Source organism: Podarcis liolepis (genome assembly GCF_965112155.1).
Source record: "Podarcis liolepis genome assembly, chromosome: 1".
NCBI lineage: Eukaryota > Metazoa > Chordata > Lepidosauria > Squamata > Lacertidae > Podarcis > Podarcis liolepis.
In genome coordinates this window covers 118,234,649-118,258,498 of record NC_139554.1, presented here as the reverse complement: position 1 = coordinate 118,258,498, position 23,850 = coordinate 118,234,649, and the positions used below count along the sequence as shown (strand labels likewise).

General features: G+C 44.2%; 1 protein-coding gene across 4 annotated transcripts in view; it reads left to right on the top strand.

Moving 5' to 3' along the window:
- Window positions 1-957: 957 nt before the first annotated feature.
- The window catches only part of UBR3 (ubiquitin protein ligase E3 component n-recognin 3), a 90,572-nt gene continuing 67,679 nt past the window's right edge, over window positions 958-23,850 (top strand). For 2 of the 4 annotated variants that reach the window (XM_083467327.1, XM_083467326.1), the window contains exons 1-7: window positions 1,003-1,633; window positions 10,867-11,006; window positions 11,750-11,908; window positions 12,911-13,057; window positions 14,635-14,684; window positions 19,099-19,165; window positions 22,250-22,380. In XM_083467327.1, coding sequence (XP_083323453.1) covers window positions 1,164-1,633; window positions 10,867-11,006; window positions 11,750-11,908; window positions 12,911-13,057; window positions 14,635-14,684; window positions 19,099-19,165; window positions 22,250-22,380 — 1,164 coding nt within the window. In that variant the 5' untranslated portion in view covers window positions 1,003-1,163. Of the gene's footprint in view, window positions 1,634-10,866; window positions 11,007-11,749; window positions 11,909-12,910; window positions 13,058-14,634; window positions 14,685-19,098; window positions 19,166-22,249; window positions 22,381-23,850 lie in introns of all 4 variants that reach the window. The other 2 variants (XM_083467329.1, XM_083467328.1) reach the window with 2 other exon arrangements.

Sequence of the window (23,850 nt, the reverse complement as noted above, 5' to 3'; positions counted from 1 at the left end):
CGTGGCTCAAGGGCCGTTCTGTGAATGCCACCACACAGTTGTTCCCCAGGGGTGCCCAAACTTTTGTAAAAGAGGGCCAGATTTGATGAACTGAACATGCGTGAAAGCTGATCTTAGTTGCTGAGGACTGAAGTTGTTGAGCTTTTTTACGATTTTACCCCAAAGTTGTTGAGCTTTCTTTAGAATTGAAGTTGTTGAAATAATATAAACTGCCACAGGGGCCGGATTAGGCCCTCGAAACAGACTTTGGACATGCTTGCCTTAAAACCAGCGTTTCCTAAGCTTGGGTCTCCAGCTGTGTTTGAACTACAACTCCCATCTTCCCTAGTTAGCAGGACCAGTGGTCAGGAATGATGGGAATTGTAGTCCAAAAAAAAAAAAGACACCAGCTGTGGTAACCCAAGTTTGGTGAACACTAATTGGCAGGTTGTTGCTTTTATTTTGATTTTACATTTTGTGGCTTTATATCTTGATTTTGTTCTGTCAACTGCCCTGAGACCTCTGGGCATAGGGCGGTATATAACAACAACACAACCCAGAGGAGCCAACTTGAATAGAATATTGTGGGGTGGGTCAGGTAAACCTCACCTCACATGACCGATCACCGGATGCGGTGCAAAATGCCCATTAACTTTGGCCTCAAATGTTTTATGGAAAGTGGGGTGTCCCTTCGGCCCCTAGGAGTTGGCTCCTATGCCTCTAGCTAAAGAGTTGGGTCGGGCCTCCGTGACGCGCGTCTCGCTTCTTGAGTGGACACTTTGGCCGAAACGCGCCGCTTGGCTCGCCGTGTGTCGTGTGAACGCCGCGAGCGCTTTGCGTTTCACGCGTGTTAGCAGGCGCACCAACCCGCCCTGTACACACGTACATATATAAACACGCAGGTTCCTCGGAGGCTGCACACCGGAGGGGGCGGGTGTGTATACAGTAACATCAGGGCGGGGAGGCGCCGCCAGGAGCCAGCCGTGGCAGAAGGAGGAGGCGGCGGCGGCGGCGGGTCGAGCCGAGGAGGCGGCCTGAGGCGGGCGGGCAGGGCGCCGGCTTTCCCGGCTATCGCGAGAGGCGGCGAAGGGAGGGGAAAGCGGAGCCGAGAGGGCCGCGAGCGAAGGAGCCCGGCGGCCGGAGCTGCGTCGCGGTTGCTGAGGGGGGAGAAGGCCGCCGCCGTCATGGCGGGCGCCGCCGGGGGCTCGAGCGCCCAGGAGAAGCGGGCCACGGCGTCGCGCCTCAAAGCGGCCCTCAGCCTGAGCGCGGACGAGAGCGAGGCCGCGGCGAGCGAGCTGCGGGCGCTGCTGGAGACGGTGCTGAGCCCGCCGAGCGGCGGCGGCGGCGCCGGAGGAGGCGGCGAGTCGGTGTCGGAGGCGCTGGCGTGGTGCCGCTGCCTGCTGGCGGGCGGCGAGCCGTGGGACAGCTTCGTGCAGGCGGTGCGGGCCTACGACCCGGCCACGCTGTGCGGCCTGGTGTGGACCGCCAACTTCGTGGCCTACCGGTGCCGGACGTGCGGCATCTCGCCCTGCATGAGCCTCTGCGCCGAGTGCTTCCACCAAGGCGAGCACGCCGGACACGACTACAACATGTTCCGCAGCCAGGCCGGCGGAGCCTGCGACTGCGGCGACGGCAACGTCATGCGGGAGGCCGGGTGAGTGCGCCGGGGGGGGGACCTGGCTGGCTGGATTGGGGGTGGTGAGGGGAGACACTTGTCTAGGGCTGAGGGTGGGGGGGGGGGAAGGCCAAGGGAAGGCCTCCCGGGCGGGTGTCTGCGAGGGGGTGGCAATCCCCCACCCCTCCATAAAATACCCGAGGGGGCACCCCCAAAGTGGATGAGCACTGCCCTTCAAATGGTGCGTGTGCGCCACGTCATGCGATCGGTTATGTGAGGTGGGTCTTTACCTGGAAAAACACACACAGACACAATCTTTTATTCAAGTTGGCACCCCTGGCATCTGGGAGAAAAGCGAGAGACCCTCCCTCCCTTTCACGGTCAATAATGGTGAAAATAATAGTACCAGGGAGGACCGGTTGAATGTGTGCAAAAACCTGACCTAATCCATCCTATTAAGTAACCCGGTGCAAGCATGTTTCTGCGCTCATGGGCTCTGTTTTGACTCCACAGACGGACAACAACAACAGAATAATAGTATTATTATTATTAGCTATATGCCACTCATCGGACTGGGTTGGCCCAAGCTCTCTGGACAGCTCCCGACAAAAAATAGTAACAACCCGACACGACGTCAAACACTAAAAACTTCCCTGAAGAGGGCTGCCTTCAGGTGTCTTTTAAAAACCACATAGCTGTTTATCTGTTTGACATCTGCTGGGAGGGCGTTCCACAGGGCATATGTGCCGTGTAATCCTAGGCGTGTCTGCTCAGAAGCAAAGCCGCACTGAACTAAATGGGACTCGTGTACTCTGTAAAGTGCTGCACACATTGATTGAATAATAAGAATAATAATTTTATTTATACCCTGGTCATTATTCTAGCACATATTAAAACGTAATAAAACATCAGACATTAAAAACTTCCCGATACCAGTAATAATGGATGCAGAATTGCAGCCTGTTTGTGGATAAGTTTATGTGGTGAAGTGGGCTTTATGGAAACCTTGGTCCAGCAGAGGTTTTTTCATTGGGGCGAAGGTGGCCGTGCACCACCAACCTCAGTTTGGTCTTAGGCAGTCTCCACCTGCCCTCCTTCAGCCTTGTATCCAGTCCAGGAGGTGGCACTGATTGTTGGCTTCCTTCTCTGGAGCCTCCCCGTTATATAACTTGGTAGGATTGGGGCAAAACTAGAATTAATTTGTTCTGTGTGTCATTTGCTGTTGCTCCACCCACGGTTGACCTTTCTGCCTTCTGTCCTTAATGTGCACCGACTTCCACTGCTTGTGTTGCAATGTGAAAGGCTTTAAGATGTCACAGCACTCTTTATTTGTGTGCTACCTCTGTGCGGTTTGTCATGTGGGTTGAAATTCTCACTTCATCCAGAAGTATGCATTCCAAGGGGAGAAAATAACAATCATCAGGCGTATATTATGCAAATCTTGACAGGTGAATCTTGCTGGTATCTAATCTATGAATGATGGTCTTGTAAATGCATCCTTGATGCGTGTTACAAGTTAATGGTTTGCACATGCTTATGTGGAAACATTGAGAGTGAAACCAGTACTAAAGAGTAAAAAGTGGAGCATTGTAACAGTAAACATTTCTGTAGCACTTTCAAGTGGTCTAAATGCGTAACATGATCCAGTTATCTGACAGAGAGGTGAGTTTCAAACCAGGGATTTTCTGAGTAATAATAATAATAATAATAATAATAATAATAATAATAATAATAATAATAATTTATTATTTATACCCCGCCCATCTGGCTGACTTTCCCCAGCCACTCTGGGCGGCTCCCAATCAGTGTTAAAAACAGTACAGCGTTACATATTAAAAACTTCCCTGAACAGGGCTGCCTTAAGATGTCTTCTGAATGTCAGGTAATTATTTATCTCTTTGACATCTGATGGGAGGGCGTTCCACAGGGCGGGCGCCACTACCGAGAAGGCCCTCTGTCTGGTTCCCTGTAGCCTCACTTCTTGCAATGAGGGAACCTCCAGAAGGCCCTCGGCGCTGGATCTCAGTGTCCGGGCTGAACGATGGGGGTGGAGACGCTCCTTCAGGTATACAGAACCAAGGCCGTTTAGGGCTTTAAAGGTCAGCACCAACACTTTGAATCGTGCTCGGAAATGTACTGGGAGTATTTGATGGTATGTGAAATGAGAGAAATGTATGTACAGTGGTACCTTGGGTTAACTACTTAATTCGTTCTGGGGGTCCGTTCTTCAGCTGAAACTGTTCTTAACCTGAAGCACCACTTTAACTAATGGGGCCTCCTGCTGCCGCCGCGCCGCCGGAGCACAATTTCTGTTGTCATCCTGAAGCAAAGTTCTTAACCTGAAGCACTATTTCTGGGTTAGTGGAGTCTGTAACCTGAAGCGTATGTAACCCGAGGTACCACTGTATTGGAGAAGACAGATGGATGCATGCCCATGGAATGAACACACATGATCATACATTTCATCACGTTGATCAAGAATGCCAGCAAACTTATGATCTTGTGCTTTTACAGACACATTCCATCCATGTGGTTTTATGCACAAAAGCATGATAATGAGTAACTAACCCAGAAATCAGTCTTCAGATTTTGCTCCAAACCATGCCATACGTACAATACAATTCTTCTACTGGTTGGTTGTGTTGGTCAGTATGTGCCTGGGTGGGTTTTATAGACCATGTAGGCACTGAGTGATGCTGCAAGGTTTGGTGTACAGTCTTACACCTAGGATCCCCCCCCCCTTGGCTGTTGTACAGTCTTCATGTTGCACAACCCAGTGCTTCTTACTCCTGTTCTTGTGTAGCATAAAGTAGAAATATTGTGTACATTAATGTACTTAAAAGGAGTGAAAAGATTGTGGAATTTGGGTCTCCAGTTGTGGGGGCAGGGGAAGATAGACACACAGGTAAGGATGCTGAAATAATTTGTGGGGAAGAGTGATGCTTAGAACACTGTCAGCCTGTTCAAGTGTTACTCTGTCCCAGGATACAATTTGTGTGTGCTCCCCCTCTTTCCCCTCATTACAGGTAGAAGGTAACTGTGGAAAGGAGGTACTTCCAATCTGCTTTGGCTTGAGTGCCACTTACACATTTTGTGAAACCTCTAGGTGCTGTGGATGCTGCTGCAGTCTCCCTGCAATCTTGCTTGTGCATGCATGTATCCCACATATACACAGAGCCCCCTTCCTCAGTTGATCTATCAGCCCCTTCCCTCTAATCTATATGATCAGTCTGATGACCAGGAATGAACAGTCTGCCTTCCGAGCAAGGTGCTGAGCTGGCACAGGAAGCGGGGGGCGCTGTGGTCTAAACCCCTGAGCCTCTTAGACCTGCTGATCAGAAGGTTGGCGGTTCGAATCTGCGCGACGGGGTGACCTCCTGTTGCTCTGTCCCAGCTTCTGCCAACCTAGCAGTTCAAAAGCACACCAGTGCAGATAGATAAATAGGTACCACTGCGGCGGGAAGGTAAACAGTATTTCTGTGTGCTCTGGTTTCCGTTATGGTGCCCTGTTGCGACAGAAGCGGTTTAGTCATGCTGGCCATATGACCCAGAAAGCTGTCTGTGGACAAATGCTGGCTCCCTCAGCCTGAAAAGTGAGATGAGCACCACAACCCCATAGTCGCCTTGACTGGACTTAACCGTCCAGGGTCCTTTACCCTTTACCTTTTTTTACTTTTCTGAGCTGGCCGGAGACATAGTGCTGTGTATCTCCTTAATGTTTTGTCTTATTGGCACCACTTCCAAAATGGGTGGAGTCTTATGGGGTAGGGTGGGGGGGGGACAGAAAAATTTGTGGGGGGCATGATTTGGCCTCTAGGCCAGGAGTCAACCACCCCATCCTACATTATTTAATTGTACAGTGGTACCCCGAGTTACAAATACATCAGGTTACAAACGCTTCAGCTTACAAACTCCACTAACCTGGAAGAGTTACCTTGAGTTGAGAACTTTGCCCCAGGATGAGAACGGAAATTGTGTGCTGGCGGCGCAGCAGCAACAAGAGGCCCCATTAGCAAAAGCACACCTCTAGTTAAGAACAGTTTCAGGTTAAGAACAGACCTCCGGAACGAATTAAGTTCGTAACTAGAGGTACTACTACTGGGATTCCCTGCAGTGTGGTGGTTCCTGGTAGAAGTCAAAGGGTATAATGTGCTAAGCGGCTTCTTGTTGTTTTTTGAAGCATTCGAGGGTGGGAGTATCTGCTGTTGCTGCAGTAATGGACAGATGTAAAGCTGTGAGGGTGTAATTTCAGCAGCACAGTAGTGTTTTATTGGAAGGGCGAGACGATGAAGTGCTGCCAAATTATGGAAGAGTCACTAGCTGTCATATTGAACACATGTGATAGCTGGAGTCATCCTATCCCCGACTCTCATTTTAGTAAGGACTGAAGTGTGAACTCTGAAGGTATGCCAGTCTGTAAACAATTCCCAAGTGTCGTCTGATCACCATGATAGACACTGTCCATTGTTGGCAGTGCCAGCTGTGGAACTTGGCTGTTTTTATTTTTGTGTGCTAATGCTGTGTCATCACAGCAGGCAAGCCTATAATTAAAATGTAGCTGTGCCTTATAAATTCAGTGGGGGGAAATAACATAATGCAGTTGTCATAGTTTCTAAAAAGATTGCTTCCTCATCTGTTTGACTGCTAAATTGCTATGAGAATCTGCCGTGTGTTGCTGGATTCTTCTTGTTGAAGTTTGCATCGCTGATCATCGATGCAGTGTGAATGTGGGGACAATGAAGCGGGAATGCGGGATCTGATTGGGGTTATTTTAATTTAGTGATAGTGTGTAGTGGCTGTCTGCACTTAGGTTTTCAGATGTGCCAAATACTCTTTTGGATGACAAGTAACAGTGTGTTTTGACAAATCCAATATCGTCACATTTGAAGGAGATGTAGCAAAAGCCAATAAAGATGTTTCCTGGATTATATACTTGAAGTTGATGTGCAAATGAACTCAGTTAGGCCTAGTTCCCTGAAATAACAAATGGAATTGTAAGGTTGTTACATGTGGCCACAGGGAACCTAAATCCAGGTGGTCATTAGATGGCTTTCTCCTTGAATTGGACCGCTTGTTCAAATACTTTGGACTTCATGTCAATGAGAAACTCTCTTGGAAGCTACATCTGGGTGCCATTAAATTACTGTATCAAGAGCCCAGGTCCATTGGCCAGCTCAGCAGATTTTTCTGTACAAAAGAAAACCAATGAATTAATGCTATTCTCAAGATCTTTATGGCTAAAGTTATAGCACAAATATAGAAATCTGGGAAGTTGGAGCAAAGTACAATATGGAAGTTCTGCAAAATAAATTTGCACTAGCAGCCAAGAAGCTGCATTCTAGCCATATCAAGAATTATAGTGTATTGTAAAGTTTTATCCCAGGGGTAGGCAACCTAAGGCCCAGGGGCAGGATGCGGCCCAATCACCTTCTCAATCCGGCCTGCGAACAGTCCAGGAATCAGCATGTTTTTACATGAGTAGAATGTGTCCTTTTATTTAAAATGCATCTCTGGGTTATTTGTGGGACCTGCCTGGTGTTTTTACATGAGTAGAATGTGTGCTTTTATTTAAAATGCATCTCTGGGTTATTTGTGGGGCATAGGAATTCGTTCATTTCCCCCTCACCAAAATATTGTCCGGCCCACCACGTGTTCTGAGGGACGGTGGACCGGCCCACGGCTGAAAAAGGTTGCTGACCTCTGTTTTATCCAATGTTTTGTTACCCCTGGGGGATGGCATACATGGTTGTTCTGTAATTCCATATCAAATCTTTCTTTTAATTCATGTGTTGTGTTGGAATTTTATATTTTGTAAAGGCCTTTGGCTTTGTACAATAAAGTTGACTGACTGAAAAATGAATTGGTAAATCTACCACTTCAAAGTAAAGCTGGGAGCTCACCTAACTGAATGCTATATATTACACACACAGAGAGAGAGAGAGAGAGAGAAAACTGGCATATCAGAAAGAAGTCTAGTTTCTATGTTCAGGGAAACTTTTAAATTGAGCATTCAAACATGTGAACCCCACTTTCCAGAAAAAGGCTTACCACCTCCTCTGATACTTGTAATAACTAGTATTTAATTCCCAACAGTCTTGCATTAATTAATGTATCTTGTGAAAACAGTGAATGTGTTTATAACAGAAGAGTATGCTAATTGCTGTAGTAACCAATATCCAGTGAGACTTTGTGGTCGCTTTTATGTCTTGGTAAATCTGCTGATTCTTCCCACTGACTTGCTAGACGTCACTATTTAAGCTAAGGAGCTATCAAGTATAAAAGATAAAACCCCAGTCCCATTTGGGTAACTGAAGAGGTTGGAGGAAAGTGAGCTACTGTATTTTGTGTGTTGCTTCTTAGTTTACAGCTGAGATCTTTTGGACTGTTTCAAGTTCTGGAATAGGAATTTGCCTCTACAATTCTAGATTTTTCTCTTTCTCATTGTTCTCATTCATTCTTCACCTCTCCTTAATATTGTCTACCCTTCCCATGGTCTGTGTGAATATCCAGCAGACCAACCAAGACTGTATGAGTCAAGATCATCCTTTATCTGTTTTGTGTTTCAAGTTTTTCATCAGAGCAAGCAGTTGCCCTCTCTTTCAGGTCAACATTAACAGCTATGTGAAAGATCAGGTTTCTTGGTACTTTTGCCACAGCGAAAATTTCTAGCATGCAAAGAAATAAAGTCCAAGTCATATTCTGCCTGGCACTACTTTTTTTTTTTTGCTGAAATCCCTGGTTGATTGTGTCCAGTGTAACGTCTCCTAAAACAACCTCCTTGGCTGCTGAGCCAATGAATGGTGGTCAGTAAAGCTATGATTCACAGTGCTGTGTACCCATACACAATCTCTTGTCAAACTAAACTTTCTTATATTTGCTTTGCCTGAATACATTTTGGCTTTGAAATCAAGATGGATTTAATTATTCATCTACCTCTTCCCCCTGACACTTTAGAGATTTTGGGGCTATAAATTAGAGCATAGAAGCTCAGAATCAGGTAGTTTATATTTGCAATGTGGCTTTTGTCCAATACCACCCCACCCCCGAAAACCCCAATCTAGTCAAATGCTAAGAGATGCTTTTTGGTAAATCCAGGCAATTATGAAACAGTTTTTTAAAATCACTGAGTGGTTTTCTGTTTTAAAATTTATCCAGTTGTACTTTAAAACAACAACAACCCCAGGCTTATGATTTATTAGTGAAACATTTTTATTTACATTATAATTTTACCCCTACACTTTTCTGTGACATTTTTTGTGCACTAATTTTGTACGTGAGTCTTGAATATGCACTTCTGAAATAGCTGTTATGTTTTTATATAGTTGTAAAACAAATAAAAGAACTTCGTTTGTATTTATGTAGAGGATGCTCTTTAACTAAAGATCATTCCAAGATCATTAATATCTAAGGAAACTACTTTAGCTATGACAAGTAAAGTGAGATTTTGAATAAATTATAGAAGGGAAAGTCATATGAGAAATTAAAAAAAATCCACTGAGGATTTTGCTTTGACAGCAAGCCTTCAGGAACGTGTACTTGGCAGGGCAACAAAATAGAAGCCAAAGGTTATTTCAGTGGTTTATTCAAGTAAGTGGTGTTGGGCATACTTTGAGTGAAACTCTTCATGCATAGCTGAGAATGTGTTCTGTACCAGACCTTTAAGTGAAACATTCTTGAGTTATGTCTTAGGAGGAATTACATAGATTCTGTTCTCCAAAAAACTTTTTTGTAATTCGTGGAGTCTCTGTTTCCTCAAACATTTAATGTATCTGCAGCTTTTCTTTTATTGGTATTTTTTGCTGCTTCAAGGATAGTCCAGTGTTTTTGTGTGTGGTCAAGGCAAATCACATCTTACATGAGCTCTAAATTATCTGCAAATAGTTTGATTTCTCTCTGTGTTGGATTTGTGTTTTGTCTTTTGTGTTGAAAGAGCTTCAGTTGACTTCCAGACCTGTATTTTCTCATTTGATATAAGCATTATGTAATAGACACTATAATCCTTCTTTCTCTTTCATTTCTCCTGAAATTGTAACTTTGCTTCTGTTGTAGCATTTAAAGTTGGGTGAGAAACTGTGCTTTCTGAATGTGTACAAACGAAAGCATACCAATTAGTACTGCAAGATCCAGTAGTTGTTTGTCTGGTAGTACAGATGGTTGTATGGCAAGTCCTATATCAGTGAGCTGTGAGAAATGCTATGATTAGAGTTTTTATTTGCGCTTTCTTCCCAGTTTCTCTACAGCTTATGGCAGGAATGGGGAATCTGTAGCCGACCATATGTAGTTGTGGGAGTTGGGAGTCCAGTAATATCTGGAACAGGCATAGGCAAACTCAGCCCTCCAGATGTTTTGAGACTACAGTTCCCATCCCTGACCACTGATCCTGTTAGCTAGGGATGATGGGAGTTGTAGTCCCAAAACATCTGGAGGGTTGAGTTTGCCTATGCCTAATCTGGAAGGTCACAGGTTTCCCATCACTTGGATAGTTTTGCATTACTTGGTGGGTATAAAGAGTTCTCGTTTCTTCAGCTCAATAGAGCTGGTAAAGATTCAGAAAAGGACAACCAAAATGACCAGGGAGATAGAGCAACTTCCCTTTCCTGTGAGGAAAGGTGACAACAGATGGCGTTTTTAAGTTTAGAGAAAAGGTGAGTAAAACTATGCTTGGTGTGAAGAAAGTGAATAGAGAAAGGTCTTTTACTTCTTACAGTGCAGAACTTGGGGAAATCCAACGAATCTGGATGTTGGAAGAGTCAGGGCAGACAAAAGAAAGTACCTTTTCACTCAGTTAAACTGTACAATTTGCTCCCACATGGTAGTCACCAACATGGCTTTAAAATAATATTGGACAGTTTCATGGAGGACATGGTAATCAGTGGCAACTACGGTACTATCAGTGGCTGTGCTTCTGAATATCAGTTATTGGAACTTGCAAGGAAAGAAAGTGATGTTGCACTCATGTCCTGCCTTTTGGTTTTCTGTAAGAATCTGGTTAGCCACTGTGACATCAGGATGCTGGACCCATTATGCTCTTTTTATATTATTATCAGTGCTATTTTTCTAGAAAAAGGGGTGCTGGAAAACCTCCCTTATTCTCTCAGAATGGCAATGGTGCCCACCTGAGAGGTGCCTGAACTAGTTCCCCTTGAAAAAAGCCCTACTTAGCTTATGTTTACATACGCAGCCATAGCATGGGGGGTTTCAAAATTAGCAACTATCAGTTCTTTGTTATTAATTAGGTGGCTGAGTATAACTTTGTATAACTTTATTTGTAGGTTTTGCAAAAGGCATCGGATAAAATCAAGCTCAGAAGTTCCGTCTGTTCCAAAAGATCTGTTGATAATGTCAGAACTAGTTCTTCCACAATTCATCTTCTGTCTTATTCAGTACTTACGGGAAGGCTATGATGAACCAGGTATGGATGCTATTAATATTTTTGGAAAAGTTCACAAGGCAGATTCTCAGTGTTGTTAGTTTCATTTTTGTGACAGTCTGTTTTGTTTTGAAGGTAAGGATGATTTCAAACTGTTGGTGAATTGCAAGTGGGCTTTTAATAAAGTGTGATTGTCAGGATTGTGAAGTTGAATATGATCAGTGAAGCTGAGGTTAGTCTGCTCCCTGCCACCCACGTAAGCAACTCCTTATATTTTGCAAAATGGGAGAAAAGCTGAAATCCTAGAGAAAGTTGATGCAGAGTGTCCTGGGTTACACAGAAGAGAATGGAGTGGGAGAGAATTATACTTTGAGTGGAGTAAGCCATGGTGTGAATGCTGAGATAGAGGTTAAGATAACTGAGAGCCATAATGATAGTTTGACAGTAAGGGAAGAATTTAGATACCTGATAATGTTAGAATTGAGGGAATGAAAGGCATCACTCTGTGGAAAGGAAACAAGAACTTCCAACATCCTGTCTTGAATATAAAAGGAAAAGAAAAGCCGGTTGCTTGGTTTAAAAAGTTTATTACTGTTTTTTCTTTATTGATCATAGAGATGTGAGTGGCTTATGTCTCAAACAAATATTGTAATTTAGGTGTATAATCTAAAATTTTAAGTGTTGGTGTGGGGTGATGTTGTAACAGAATAACAAGTAAGGAGCCACAAAGTAGCTAGAACGATTTGCTCAGTCTGCTACAAACTTCTTGCTTGTTTGTTTTTCAGTTCTTGATGTTCCATCAGAAAAAGACCTTCACAAAGTCCTTCAGATATTGGAATCCCACATTTCATTTCTGGAAGATCTGACAAAAATGGGAGGAGCGATGCGTTCAGTCCTTACTCAGGTTTTGACAAATCAGCAGTTCTATAAAGATCTTAGCTCTGGTGAGTTGGTGTGTTACTACGTCTTGAGGAGTTTTTTGGTATTAACCATGCATTCTGTACTTTAAAAAGTCACAAAATAGTGTGGGCACGGGAGAAGGGAGTGGCATTTATTATTGCCGGTGATGTCACAGTCTGTGCTTGGCAGGGGGTTGGACTCGATGGCCCTTGTGATCTATTCCAACTCTATGATTCTGTGACACACAACCACAATTCCACACTGGTCTTGTGGTGATTGCAGATGTGCTGCCAACAAATTTTCCTTATGACAAAGCACATTGGAAACACTGCTCGAAGGAATGTATGTGAATCCCATGCATCAAATGAGTTTTAGGACATTTATTGTGTTGCAAAGCCCAAAATGTATTTAATTCTGTGGGCTAATTTTTTTTTTTTAAATCTCTAGTCAAACTTTCTAACCCATTTCATGCTACAAAGCACATGTGAGCAACTCAAGGGCTTTGTGTTTCTCCTCGGTTGCTCATAGTGCAGCCTTCTAAGCCCCAGGAAACCCAGTTCACTTTCTGCATCTGATCAGCTGTCAGTTGGGCAGTGGTGGAAGGGTTGCTGTAACAGTGCTGCTAAGCAGTGGGGTGGGGGGGGAGCAGTTTTAGCTGCCTTGGGATGGCTGTGGAGTACAGGCTTTGATCTGCCTGCCCAGAGCTCTCAGTGCAGCTGAAATTGCAACCCCTGCACTGCCGACAGCAGCGAGAGGGCAGAATTTTTAGCTGCATCAGGATTACTGGGGGTGGCGTGCAGACTTTAATGGTTAAAGTTGCATCAGAGTTCCTGATGCAGCTGCAAAGGGGAAGATTAAACTGTTGTTGTGAGGTGGGGAGAATATGTGTGCAAGGGGGAGGAATGCCAGGCTCTGCCCTGCCCATTGGCATGCAGCCCCTGACCAGCTGCACACCACCACATCTGCAGACAGGTGGCCACCCCTGCAATAAGGCTTGGTAAGGCTGGTTCCTAGAGTGAACGTAAACCTTTTGAAATCCATTCCAGGTGGTGCAGAAAATGCATGTGCGAAGAAAAGCCACGAGAAATATCTTGTAGCTCTGAAAGGTTCTGGACTCACATTTCCCGAAGACAAGGCTGCATGTGGAGGGCAGGAGCAAGCAGCTGGAGGCGCAAGCTCTTCAGTAGTTCAAGGTCTCTTTATTTATTTATTTACTAAAAAATCTTTGTTATTTGAAGAATCTTCTTAGACTTACAGCATTGCCACAGGTCTGCTTCTGAAAGAATTGGCAGAATGCAGTCGAAACTACACAGTACCAGATACAGAGAGGAAAACAGAACCCCTTTTCAATTGCTACAGTGGGGGCATAGCTGTCAACCGTCCCTTATTTGGTGGGAAACTCCCTTATCCCAGTGCCATTTCCCGCTGCTATCCCTTATTGATGATGCCCCTTAAATTTCTCGGGTTTCATGCTCGCCCGGCTTGGGAGGGAAGCAGCGGCTCGGGGTCCTCCGCAGCGAAAGAGAGTGGGTGCACAAGCTGCCGCGTTTCCGTCTCTCCCTTTCCCCCCTCAGGGGCGCGTTGTGAGGAGATGGGTAGCGGCGGGCAGGCAGGCAGCCCCTCTCTTGCGAGACTTCCACCGCGCTGCCAGGGGAAGCCGGAGGCGGCAGCGGCGGCTGATGAGGTGGCCTGAGGGAGGAGGAAGAGGAGGGGATGGGGAGGGACGCAGAAGGGCGGCGCTTCAGCAGCCACCGCTGTTCAGCAACTTCCTCATGTCGGGCTCGTGGGCGGCGTGCGCGAGAGTCTCTCTCCCTCCGCCCCCCTTGGGCAGGGAAGGGCCAATGGAACTCCTCGTGCCAGGACGATGGCAGCCCCAACTTGCTGCTTAGCATCCCCTCCAACCAGTGCAGCATCTTAATGTAGTGATTTCCCCCTCTGCATCCCTTCCATAACTCTAATTTTAGAAATCATTTGCCCATCCATAGTTCAAATTTTTACTACAAGTTTTCTGTCAATCCTACCAATGTATGTAACTCTTTACAATAGCTTTTCAGCTAAATTATAAACTTTCCCCATTCTTTATTAAAGAGGTCCTCTTCCTGGTTTCTAATTCTTCCTGTAAGCTTTGCCATCTCAACGTCGTTCATCAGTTTGTCTGCCACTCTTCTTTGGTTGGAGTTGTAGACCCTTAGGATCATCTAGTCCAACCCCCTGCAAAACACAGTTGCAGCCAAAGCAGCATGGCTCCATCAGTACCCGATTTCTGTATAAGCTAAGCCAAAATCCCTTATTTTGGCTGCTGATCCCTTATTTTCGAGGCTGCTGATCCCTTATTTTCAAATCTGTAAGTTGACAGCTATGAGTGGGGGAGTATCTCAGTTCTTGCAGAAGTAAATTGCAATGGAAGCTTTGGGTCCCTTTGAACCTATCTATTAGAAAATGTGTAAGTTTGAATGAGCGCTTAGTAATTGTGTGGCACAAGATCACATTTCATTATCAGCAGCAGCATTACCCCCAGCAACATGCATTTCTGCACTGTTCCAGGCATTGTCCCAAACCACACATAGCACTTCCTAAAGTATTTACCGTTTTCCTCCTTGTATTTTATTTTCAGTATTGCTAGACCTAATGCAGCCCATGCTCGAAAGATAAATCCAAACTTATGTGGAGAGATAGAGGGGGGTATTATTTTAAAATGAAATTATCTGATTATTCTTTTGTCTAGCTGTGTGTGAAGTAGAAAAGATAATTTAATGTTTAATTTCTCAAGGTTTTGCAGGTGCTACACCAGCTTCAGGGCAAGGTGACTCTTCAGATGAGGTGAGATTTCTTCAGAAATAAAATAAAGTACAATAATATGTGAAATAAATTGAAATACCCTAATTTTTATCATGCTTGCCTTTGCTAACATGTACTGTAGACTGGTGGTGTCAGCCCTATAAGCCATTAAGCAGAAAACACAGCTCTTTGTATTTATGTAGGGCCAGTCCCTCTCTGCTTTCTCCCCTAGGAGGCTTGTTGTTAATACTGCTTTCGCTGAACTAATTTTAGCAACACTGGGGATCGCAGTGTATATAGCAACTTCTGGAAATAACGCTAACTCATTACTATGTCAGATTCACATGCTGGGGCATGTTTTAACTAGTGTTAAGGCAGTGAAGGTTGTGTTTCAACTGCATCTTTCTAGTGCTCTTGTGTTGACAACAACGGCTTGTTCTTAACAGGTTCCTTTTCTTAGAATTTGTAGGATAGGAATACTTATTTCTAACAGGGCACTGTTAAGCATGTTTATTCAGAAGTAAGCCCTGCTGAGGTGGATGGGGTTTATTTCCTAGAAAGCATGCTTAGGATTTAACTGGGAGTAAGTCCTATTGGAACACTGAGTAGGCATGCATGGTATTGTTCTGCACGTTTACTATGCTAGGCAAATAACTAACAACATATGTGTGTTTATATATACACATTTTAAAAACAGAAATAATAAAGTACCTATGAGTTGCAGATGCTTCCCAAGAGCTCTTGTAAACTTGACATAGGACTCTGTAAAGTTGCTAGATTAGATGCTGAATAAGCATCTTCCTGAGACCCCTTTACCTTGTAAAGAAGAGGAGTAAAGTGGGAAAAGTGGGGAAATGGGGAAAGAGCCTCCTGTTTCAGTAGTTCCGTCTCTGGTTCTAATCTAGAACTGTGTTCTTGGCTACTGGACAGGAAAGATTTTGTTGAAGCTCTTCCCACATCTGCGTGCATCCTCTAGTTTTTCGTACACTTAGATGCTGAAGTCCTACTTTTTCTAACATGTAAATGACGGGGATCTCCCATGGCAAATAATAGTCCACCTTAAAAATAAAAGGTTCTTAACAGTAGCCTGACTTAACGGGATACAGTAGTACCTCTGGATACGAACGGGATCCGTTCCAGAGCCCCATTCGCATCCTGAAGTAAACGCAACCCGTGTCTGTGCGGGTCGCGATTCGCCGCTTCCGCGCATGCACGTGGCGTCATTTTTACCGCATGCGCGAGCGGCGAAACCCGGAGGTAACGCATCCTGTTACTTCCATGTCGTCGCACCCGAAAGCGCTCAATCTGAAGCAACTTCAACCCGAGGTATGACTGTATAACTGGTGAACCTTTCATTGATACTGATATCAGTGCTAGGAAAAGCTTTATGAACTCAATTTCTGCATAACAGGCTACAGTAAAAGTTGCCAGAATAAAATGCAAAAAAAGGAAAAGAAAAGTATTTTTGTTTGAAAACCTTAGTTCAAAACTTTTTTCAGTATTTTCGATTTTTTTTCAGCTTCAGGAACAAAATGAACATATTGATGGCTGCTTCAGAGTCATTTTCAGATGTAATTGCAAAATGAACATGTTGCATGTTTATAACATTTGCAAATGATTTCTGGTTAATGCTGAACTGTAATTAAACAGATTTGGAGGAGGGAAATAATTGGTTTATATCCAGAACAATTTATTAGAAGTTTGTTGTTGTTTGTGCAGCAGAGTCTGCTATGCTTTTAGCAGTGCTATTTTAAGCTAATATGTTTCAAAGTGCTGCTGTACTTTCACAGTTTTTAAAAACAAAGCTATTTTTAAGAAATGGCAGTGTAACCGAAGGTGAACTTAAATCCCTGAATTAATGAGGCCCAGCTAAAAATGAAACTTAAGACACTTCATATTCGCACAGTTTATTGTGAGGGATGGAATATGTAAGGTTAGGATTTAGACAGGAATCTGGTGCAATGATCTTTACAGGGGAAAGTGGGAATAGGAGGGTAGCACACCCTGACTTACAGCTTGTGGTGTTAGGAAGGATCATTTCAATAAAAGATGCAAATATGGGAATTTTCAAATAAAGAAACTTCAATAATTAAATGGTACAGGAAACAAATCTAAGTGCTTTATACAGTCATACCTTGGGTAACAGACGCTTCAGGTTGCACATTTTCGGGTTGCGCACTGTGCCATACCCGGAAGTACTGGAACGGGTTACTTCCGGGTTTCAGCGCATGCGCAGAAGCGCCGAATCACAACATGCGCATGCGCAGACACGGCACTGCAGGTTGCGAACGTGCCTCCCGCACGGATCACGTTCACAACCTGAGCGTCCACTGTACTTGCTGGTGGCTGGATTATTTAATTTTGCCTTTCTAGTATTTAAGTGGATGCAGATCACTAAATAGTTTATTAACCTGTGTGTGTGTGTGTGTGTGTGCATATCCAATAATGTCTGCTAGCAAAAAGTGCTTGTGCAAGGCAAGAGTACCCAATTTTTGTTAATCACAGCTTATTAACCCATTTCTGTGTGCCCGTGTTGAACCAAGTGGTGGTTTGTACACAGAGCTACTCCTAGAGCTTAGGAGACCCTCCTGATATGAGATATGGCAGAGGGCTGTAGTGGATAGCGAGGATTAGCAAAAGTTATGTACCCTTCCTTACATTATCAGAAATGGTTTCCATTAGTGCAGAACCACAACTAGATACAATCCTGTGTGTATATCTCTCTCTGAAGTAGATGTAAAATGCATATTATGGGCAAGCTTATTAAAACAAAGAGCACTTGCCTACGAGAGAGCAAAGTCAAGGTCTCAAATAACACACTTGTAATCTTATCCAGAAAACTGAGTTAGCACTGACATGTCTTGTTCAAGGCTTCTACATGTAAATAATCTAAAACAAGGACATCTGGTGAGATACTAGTAAATTCTTCAGTTGCTTGTGTTTTATCAGAGTTTCCGTTTTCAACTCTGCAAATACTAAGCGGATCTAGTTGCATCTATCTGCAAGCGAGTAAATGTACTCTGTTGCTTCTGCTTTCCTTAAAACATTGATGTATTTCAACTGTTTTTGCCTCCGTATACTTCTGTGTTAGCCACATATTGGTGAGCAGGTACTACATATGAAGACAGACTTCCCACGAGAGGCCAAAAAAATCTATGTGAGAGGTCTTTCTTTCCCATTCCTCCCATTTGCACAGTTCACAATTCTTGCAGTCTTAAGTGACTACAGTATTCTGAGTTGGCTCTGGGGACATAAAAGCTGTCTCCCCCCCCCCCAATCCCTGTACGAGGAGGAGCTGGATTTGAGACATATTCTAGTGATAATAGTCAAGACTGTGAGAACAAGCAAGGGATGCATAGTTACCGTATTTTTCGCTCTATTAGACGCACCGGACGATTGGATTCACCTAGTTTTTAGGGGAGGAAAACAAGAAATAAGAAAGGTACGCAAAGCATCCTGAGCTAAGAGGGAGCGCAAAAGATCCCTCTTGCCCTCCTGGCTTTCTGCGAAAGCAAGCCTACTGGCTTTCCTCCCGCAAGAGCCATGCGCTCTTTAAAGGGAGCGCGGCTCTTGGGGGCTTTTCTGGGCAGCCCTTCTCCCTCCTCTGGAAAAGCCGCACACACACTCCACGTGGCTCTTTAAAGGGAGCGCTGACAGAGCCTCCCGCCTGCATTCGCAGCATAAGACGCACACACATTTCCCCTTACTTTTTAGGACGGGAAAAGTGTGTCTTATAGAGCGAAAAATACGGTATATATGGTTGCCATCTAGGGAGGATAGATTACTAGGAAAGACTTACCACTCAGGTGCCACCCAAATAGCTTTCTGTTATCCAAGCTTTCAACATACTGGTGCCAAGTATGTTCATTTTATTCATTGTGCTGCTGAATAAAATTAATTATTAGAAAATATTAATAGTATTTAAGCATTCAAATGTTTTATGATTGCTTTCTACTTAGGCTGTGCACACGTTTCTAAGTGTGCATGTTTCTAAGCAAGTGCCATTGAAACTAACAGTATTTGCATCCAAGTAAATATATTTAGGATTGGGGCAACTGACATGTAATACCTTTAACTCCAGAACTTGAATAAAACCATTAAATCAATTGGAAGATGTGCCACTCTTTGTTTTGGTTCTAAAGCCACAAGTTGAAGTCAATTCATAGAGAATCAAATAACAACAATAACAAATCCCCATAGTTCAGATTATGCATTTGTAAACATAATTAGAAGCAGCGGAAGGAATGTTTAAGGAAGATTATGAAGACCAATCCAATGAAGAATATGTTATTAAGAGTTTGAGTTCCTACAGTATTATTAGAATGAGTTACTGCAATAATTAAACCGTTCCTTTGTTTCATTCTTTTTTCTTTGAAAAGCATATTCATAGCATATATAGTCTTTGACAGTAAGACATTTTATATTGATCCACTCTCAAACTCTTTCCATATCTCAGGAGGACCAAGATGGTAGCCAAGACGTGGGGAAACGCAAGAGGGTAAAACTAAGCAGCAGCACCAAAGGTACATGGCAGATAGTTTGTCAGCTACATTTGTGTTTTTGTATCTTGAGGTCACCAAGCCTGATCAGTTTTTGATCAGTCTTGGCTGAAGAATGCAGTATGAGAAAAGACTGAGAAATATGCCGGCATGACATACTTTCAACTGCTGCCACCAGTGTCTAGTATTGGTTGCATATGTTTCCTGTAAGCGGCCAGTAAGTTTGCAAAATGCCCCTTGATCGAACGATGAAGAGAGTTCTTAGAGTTGCATCATACGGGGTTTTTGTTTCTTCTCCACACACACACACACCGCCACATCCCCCCATAATCTTCTTTGGTAGGTCCCCCAACTCTCTGGAGCTGATTTTCAGGGTTCCTTGGGGGTTGGAGAGGACAAGAGCCCAAGAGGAAATTCTGGTGTATGCATGGAAACCTGATGTAGCAGCAGAGCTGCAGTGTTTGATACAACCCTTAAAATGTAATTTTGTGTGTGTATGTATATATATATGTGTGTGTGTGTGTATTACACAATATTTTCTTTGGGACAAGGAATTCCATGGCTCAGCTTTCTACGAGCTAAGTACAGTGGTACCTCTGGTTACGTACTTAATTCATTCCGGAGGTCTGTTCTTAACCTGAAACTGTTCTTAACCTGAAGCACCACTTTAGCTAATGGGGCCTCCCGCTGCCACTGCGCCGCCACTGCATGGTTTCTGTTCTTATCCTGAAGCAAAGTTCTTAACCCGAGGTACTATTTCTGGGTTAGTGAAGTCTGTAACCTGAAGCGTATGTAACCCGAGATACCACTGTACAGACATTTGATCTGGAGGTATTTGTGACTCACCACCTCTGTTTTAGGCAGAGGTTGCTGAACCAGAGGGTCTACATGGAAAAGTCTTTTTCTATTATATTTTTCCTTATCCATTCCCCGTAACTTTTTCACCTTGTAATTTCTTCTCATGATTCTCCTTTCATACTCAACTTGTACCTTATTTCTGTACCTTATTTCAACCCCCCCACATCATTTTCTTTCATCCCTCCTCTCTGCTCCTTTCCCCCTCACTTCTTCCTCCTTTAGTAGCTTTACTCTCTAGCGCCTTCCTTTCTATTCTCAGGTTATTTTATCACTAATAATTATAATTATAATATCTCACTTTCTAATTCTCTTCAGCAACACCCCTGGAGGCCTTCCTTCCCTTCCTCCACTCTCCTGGCCACTTTCACTTTCACTCAGCAATCATAGAGCTCCTTGCATTGGTCCAACTAGAAAGCTTTGGCATGGGCTAGGGGGCAGGACAGTGGGACGCGGGTGGCGCTGTGGGTAAAACTTCAGCGCCTAGGACTTGCCAATCGCATGGTTGGCAGTTCGAATCCCCGCGGCGGGGTGCGCTCCCGTCGTTCGGTCCCTGCTCCTGCCAACCTAGCACTTCGAAAGCACCCCCGGGTGCAAGTAGATAAATAGGGACCGCTTACCAGTGGGAAGGTAAACGGCGTTCTGTGTGCTGCGCTGGCTCGCCAGATGCAGCTTGTCATGCTGGCCACGTGACCCGGAAGTGTCTGCGGACAGCGCTGGCTCCCGGCCTATAGAGTGAGATGAGCGCACAACCCTAGAGTCTGGCAAGACTGGCCCGTATGGGCAGGGGTACCTTTACCTTACCTAGGGGGCAGGACAAGGGACGCGGGTGGCACTGTGGGTTAAACCACAGAGCCTAGGACTTGCCGATCAGAAGGTTGGCGGTTCAAATCCCCGTGACGGGGTGAGCTCCCGTTGCTTGGTCCCTGCTCCTGCCAACCTAGCAGCTCGAAAGCACCTCAAAGTGCAAGTAGATAAATAGGTACCGCTCCGGCGGGAAGGTAAACGGTGTTTCCGTGCGCTGCTCTGGTTTGCCAGAGGCGGCTTAGTCATGCTGGCCACATGACGCCGGCTCCCTCGGCCAATAAAGCGAGATGATCGCCGCAACCCCAGATTCGGTCACGGCTGGACCTAGTGGTCAGGGGTCCCCTTTACTCTTTACCTTTGGAGGCAGGACAGGCAAGCGACTAGGCATTGGGCACACTGAGGCCCCTCTGAAATTGCCCCGGGGTACATTGACGGGTCCCTGCTGTTTGAGAAACCTCGGTGCAAATTGTTATGAGCGGCTGACCCCTTCAGAATTGCACTGAATGATGTGACAAGACATGAAAGATGACTGTCTAAAAAGAAAGAAAGAAAAGATTGTAACCTAGCTGCCAGATGGCATGCAATTAGTATAATTTGCACATCGTTTTCATGGATATGGTTCGTGTCAAACTGCAGTTGATGGATGTGTTGTGCCGCTTCTCAGTCTTATTATGCTCACTTTGTTATCCTTAAAGACAACCCTCCACAAGCCATTCAGCCATCAGTAGTTAGGAAAAACAATTAATTTAGATATGTCTTGGTTTTCTCTCTATTACTTTACAGTACTCAGAAATGCACCTTTTTACAGTACTTTTTAAAACCAGTAGGCTGTTTTGTGTGAAAAGGGTATATAGTGTGTGTTTTGCTTTTTAATGCTTGCTGGATCTACTTTAGGACAAGATTGTGGGTTTGGAGGGCCTTGACTTCGGTAGAATAATAGGAACAGAATAAAGCTGAAATTCTAACCAGTGCCCATATGTACCAGATAAGTGGCCCCAGCACAGTGGGCAACCTGTAGGTTGCAGATCATTGCTTGTATCCTCCTGTATCTGTAACCTTTAATTATTCACTATGAATGATCAGCAAGCTATTGTGTACACTTTTCTTCCTGCCCTCCATTTTCTGCAACTATGCTACCTTTTAAGCTTTGAGCAGATGAGATGAAAAACACCGGCCTGTTTATATGATGGGGTTTGTAGTTGCTGTGTGTGATTTGAATTGTATGGAAGATTTGTACTGAAGTCTTCTTTGCAAAAAAACAACAACAGCAACAACCCTCTGAAAATAAAGTTCCCTGGGCCAGCCAGATGTACTGATTTGCCCAATCTAGTTTTTCTCTTAGTAATAAACTCCAGACTTTTTCTTTTTTGTTAGTAGAAAAATATTAAAGAGTTAACAATACTTCTTAACAACCTCCTTCCAATTTTATTACTTGTTTTTGTACAGATCAATCCATTATGGATGTATTGAAGCATAAATGTTTTCTAGAAGAATTATTATTTTGGACAATAAAATATGAATTTCCCCAGAAGATGGTAACTTTCTTACTCAACATGCTTCCAGATCAGGATTATAAGGTATTTGTGTGTTTCCTCTTTCCTTTCCTGTCAGAACACTTCCCCGCTTCAGTTTGCATACAGTTCCCCATTGCAGTTTGCATTGGGCACGGGGTAGGTATTGCAGAACATCTTCGAAAGCAGCATTTATTTATTTTTACTGTAGCATAAGGTTGCTGGTTGAAAATAGCTCAAAAGAACATAAATAGCTCAGACTAAGTTAGAAGGAACAAATTTAAAAACCTGTAAAAATGCCTGTTTCTTTTATGAGCCATAATTGGAAGGAGTGCTGTCTCTGTAGCTGGTGCTTCCTCACGGTTGGCATGCAATAGCTTGCAGTTACTGTTCTTTGAGTTGCAGAGCTAGGATGTGGAAACTAGCTGCCCCTTTAGTTTTCTGAAACACAGTGCAAAATTTCAACCGTTAATGGAGCCCACAAGGAAAGGTTAAGATTTGTACACATTTGATGGTTTCTTAGCGCTTGAGTGCTTTGGATAGCTCCAACTTATTCTTAAGGGCTTACCATATATAATAACAGGTGCCAGTTCAGACTGCTTAATAAGCTGCATTACGAACAAGGCTCATTCCCCTTTCACATAGCAGATTCTCTTTCTTTGCCGGATTGACTCTTCTGTTAACTCCAGGTTTTCCATTTCATCTGAATCAGCAAACTATGGCTAACTGCTTCAGGATATGAAGCCACAATTCAATTCACAATTCCTAGCTTGTTCCAGATACATTAACCATTGTTTCCTGGTTGGGTTGTAACAGGAAACTATACTTAGCTGAAGACTTCCTGGCTTGTTTCCTTGTGCAAAGTAATAATAATAATTTTATTATTTATATCCCACCCATCTGGCTGGGTTTCCTCAGCCACTTTGGGAAGCTTAAAACACATTAAAAATTGTAAAACATTAGACATAAAAACTTCCCAATACAGGGTTGCCTTCAGATGTTTTTCTAAAAGTCAGATAGTTGTTTATTTCCTTGACGTCTGATGGGAGAACGTTCCACCAGGTGGGTGCCACTACCGAGAAGGCTGTCTGCCTCGTTCCCTGTAGCTTCACTTCTTGCAATGAGGGAACCGCCAGAAGGCCCTTTGAGCTGGACCTCAGTGTCCAGGCTGAACGATGGGGGTGGAGACACTCCTTCAGGTATACTGGGCTGAGACTGTTTAGGGTTTTAAAGGTCAGCACCAACACTTTGGATTGTGCTCGGAAACGTACTGGGAGCCAATGTAGTTCTATGGTCTCGGCAGCCACTCCCAGTCACCAGTCTAGCTGCCGCATTCTGGATTACTTGTAGTTTCCGGGTCGTCTTCAGAGGTGTCCTCATGTAGAGTGCATTGCAGTAGTCCAAGCAGGAGATAACTAGAGCATGCACCACTCTGGCGAGACAGTCCGCGGGCAGGTAGGGTCTCAGCCTGCGTACCAGATGGAGCTGGTAGATAGCTGCCCTGGACACAGAATTGAAGTGAAATGACTGTGTTCA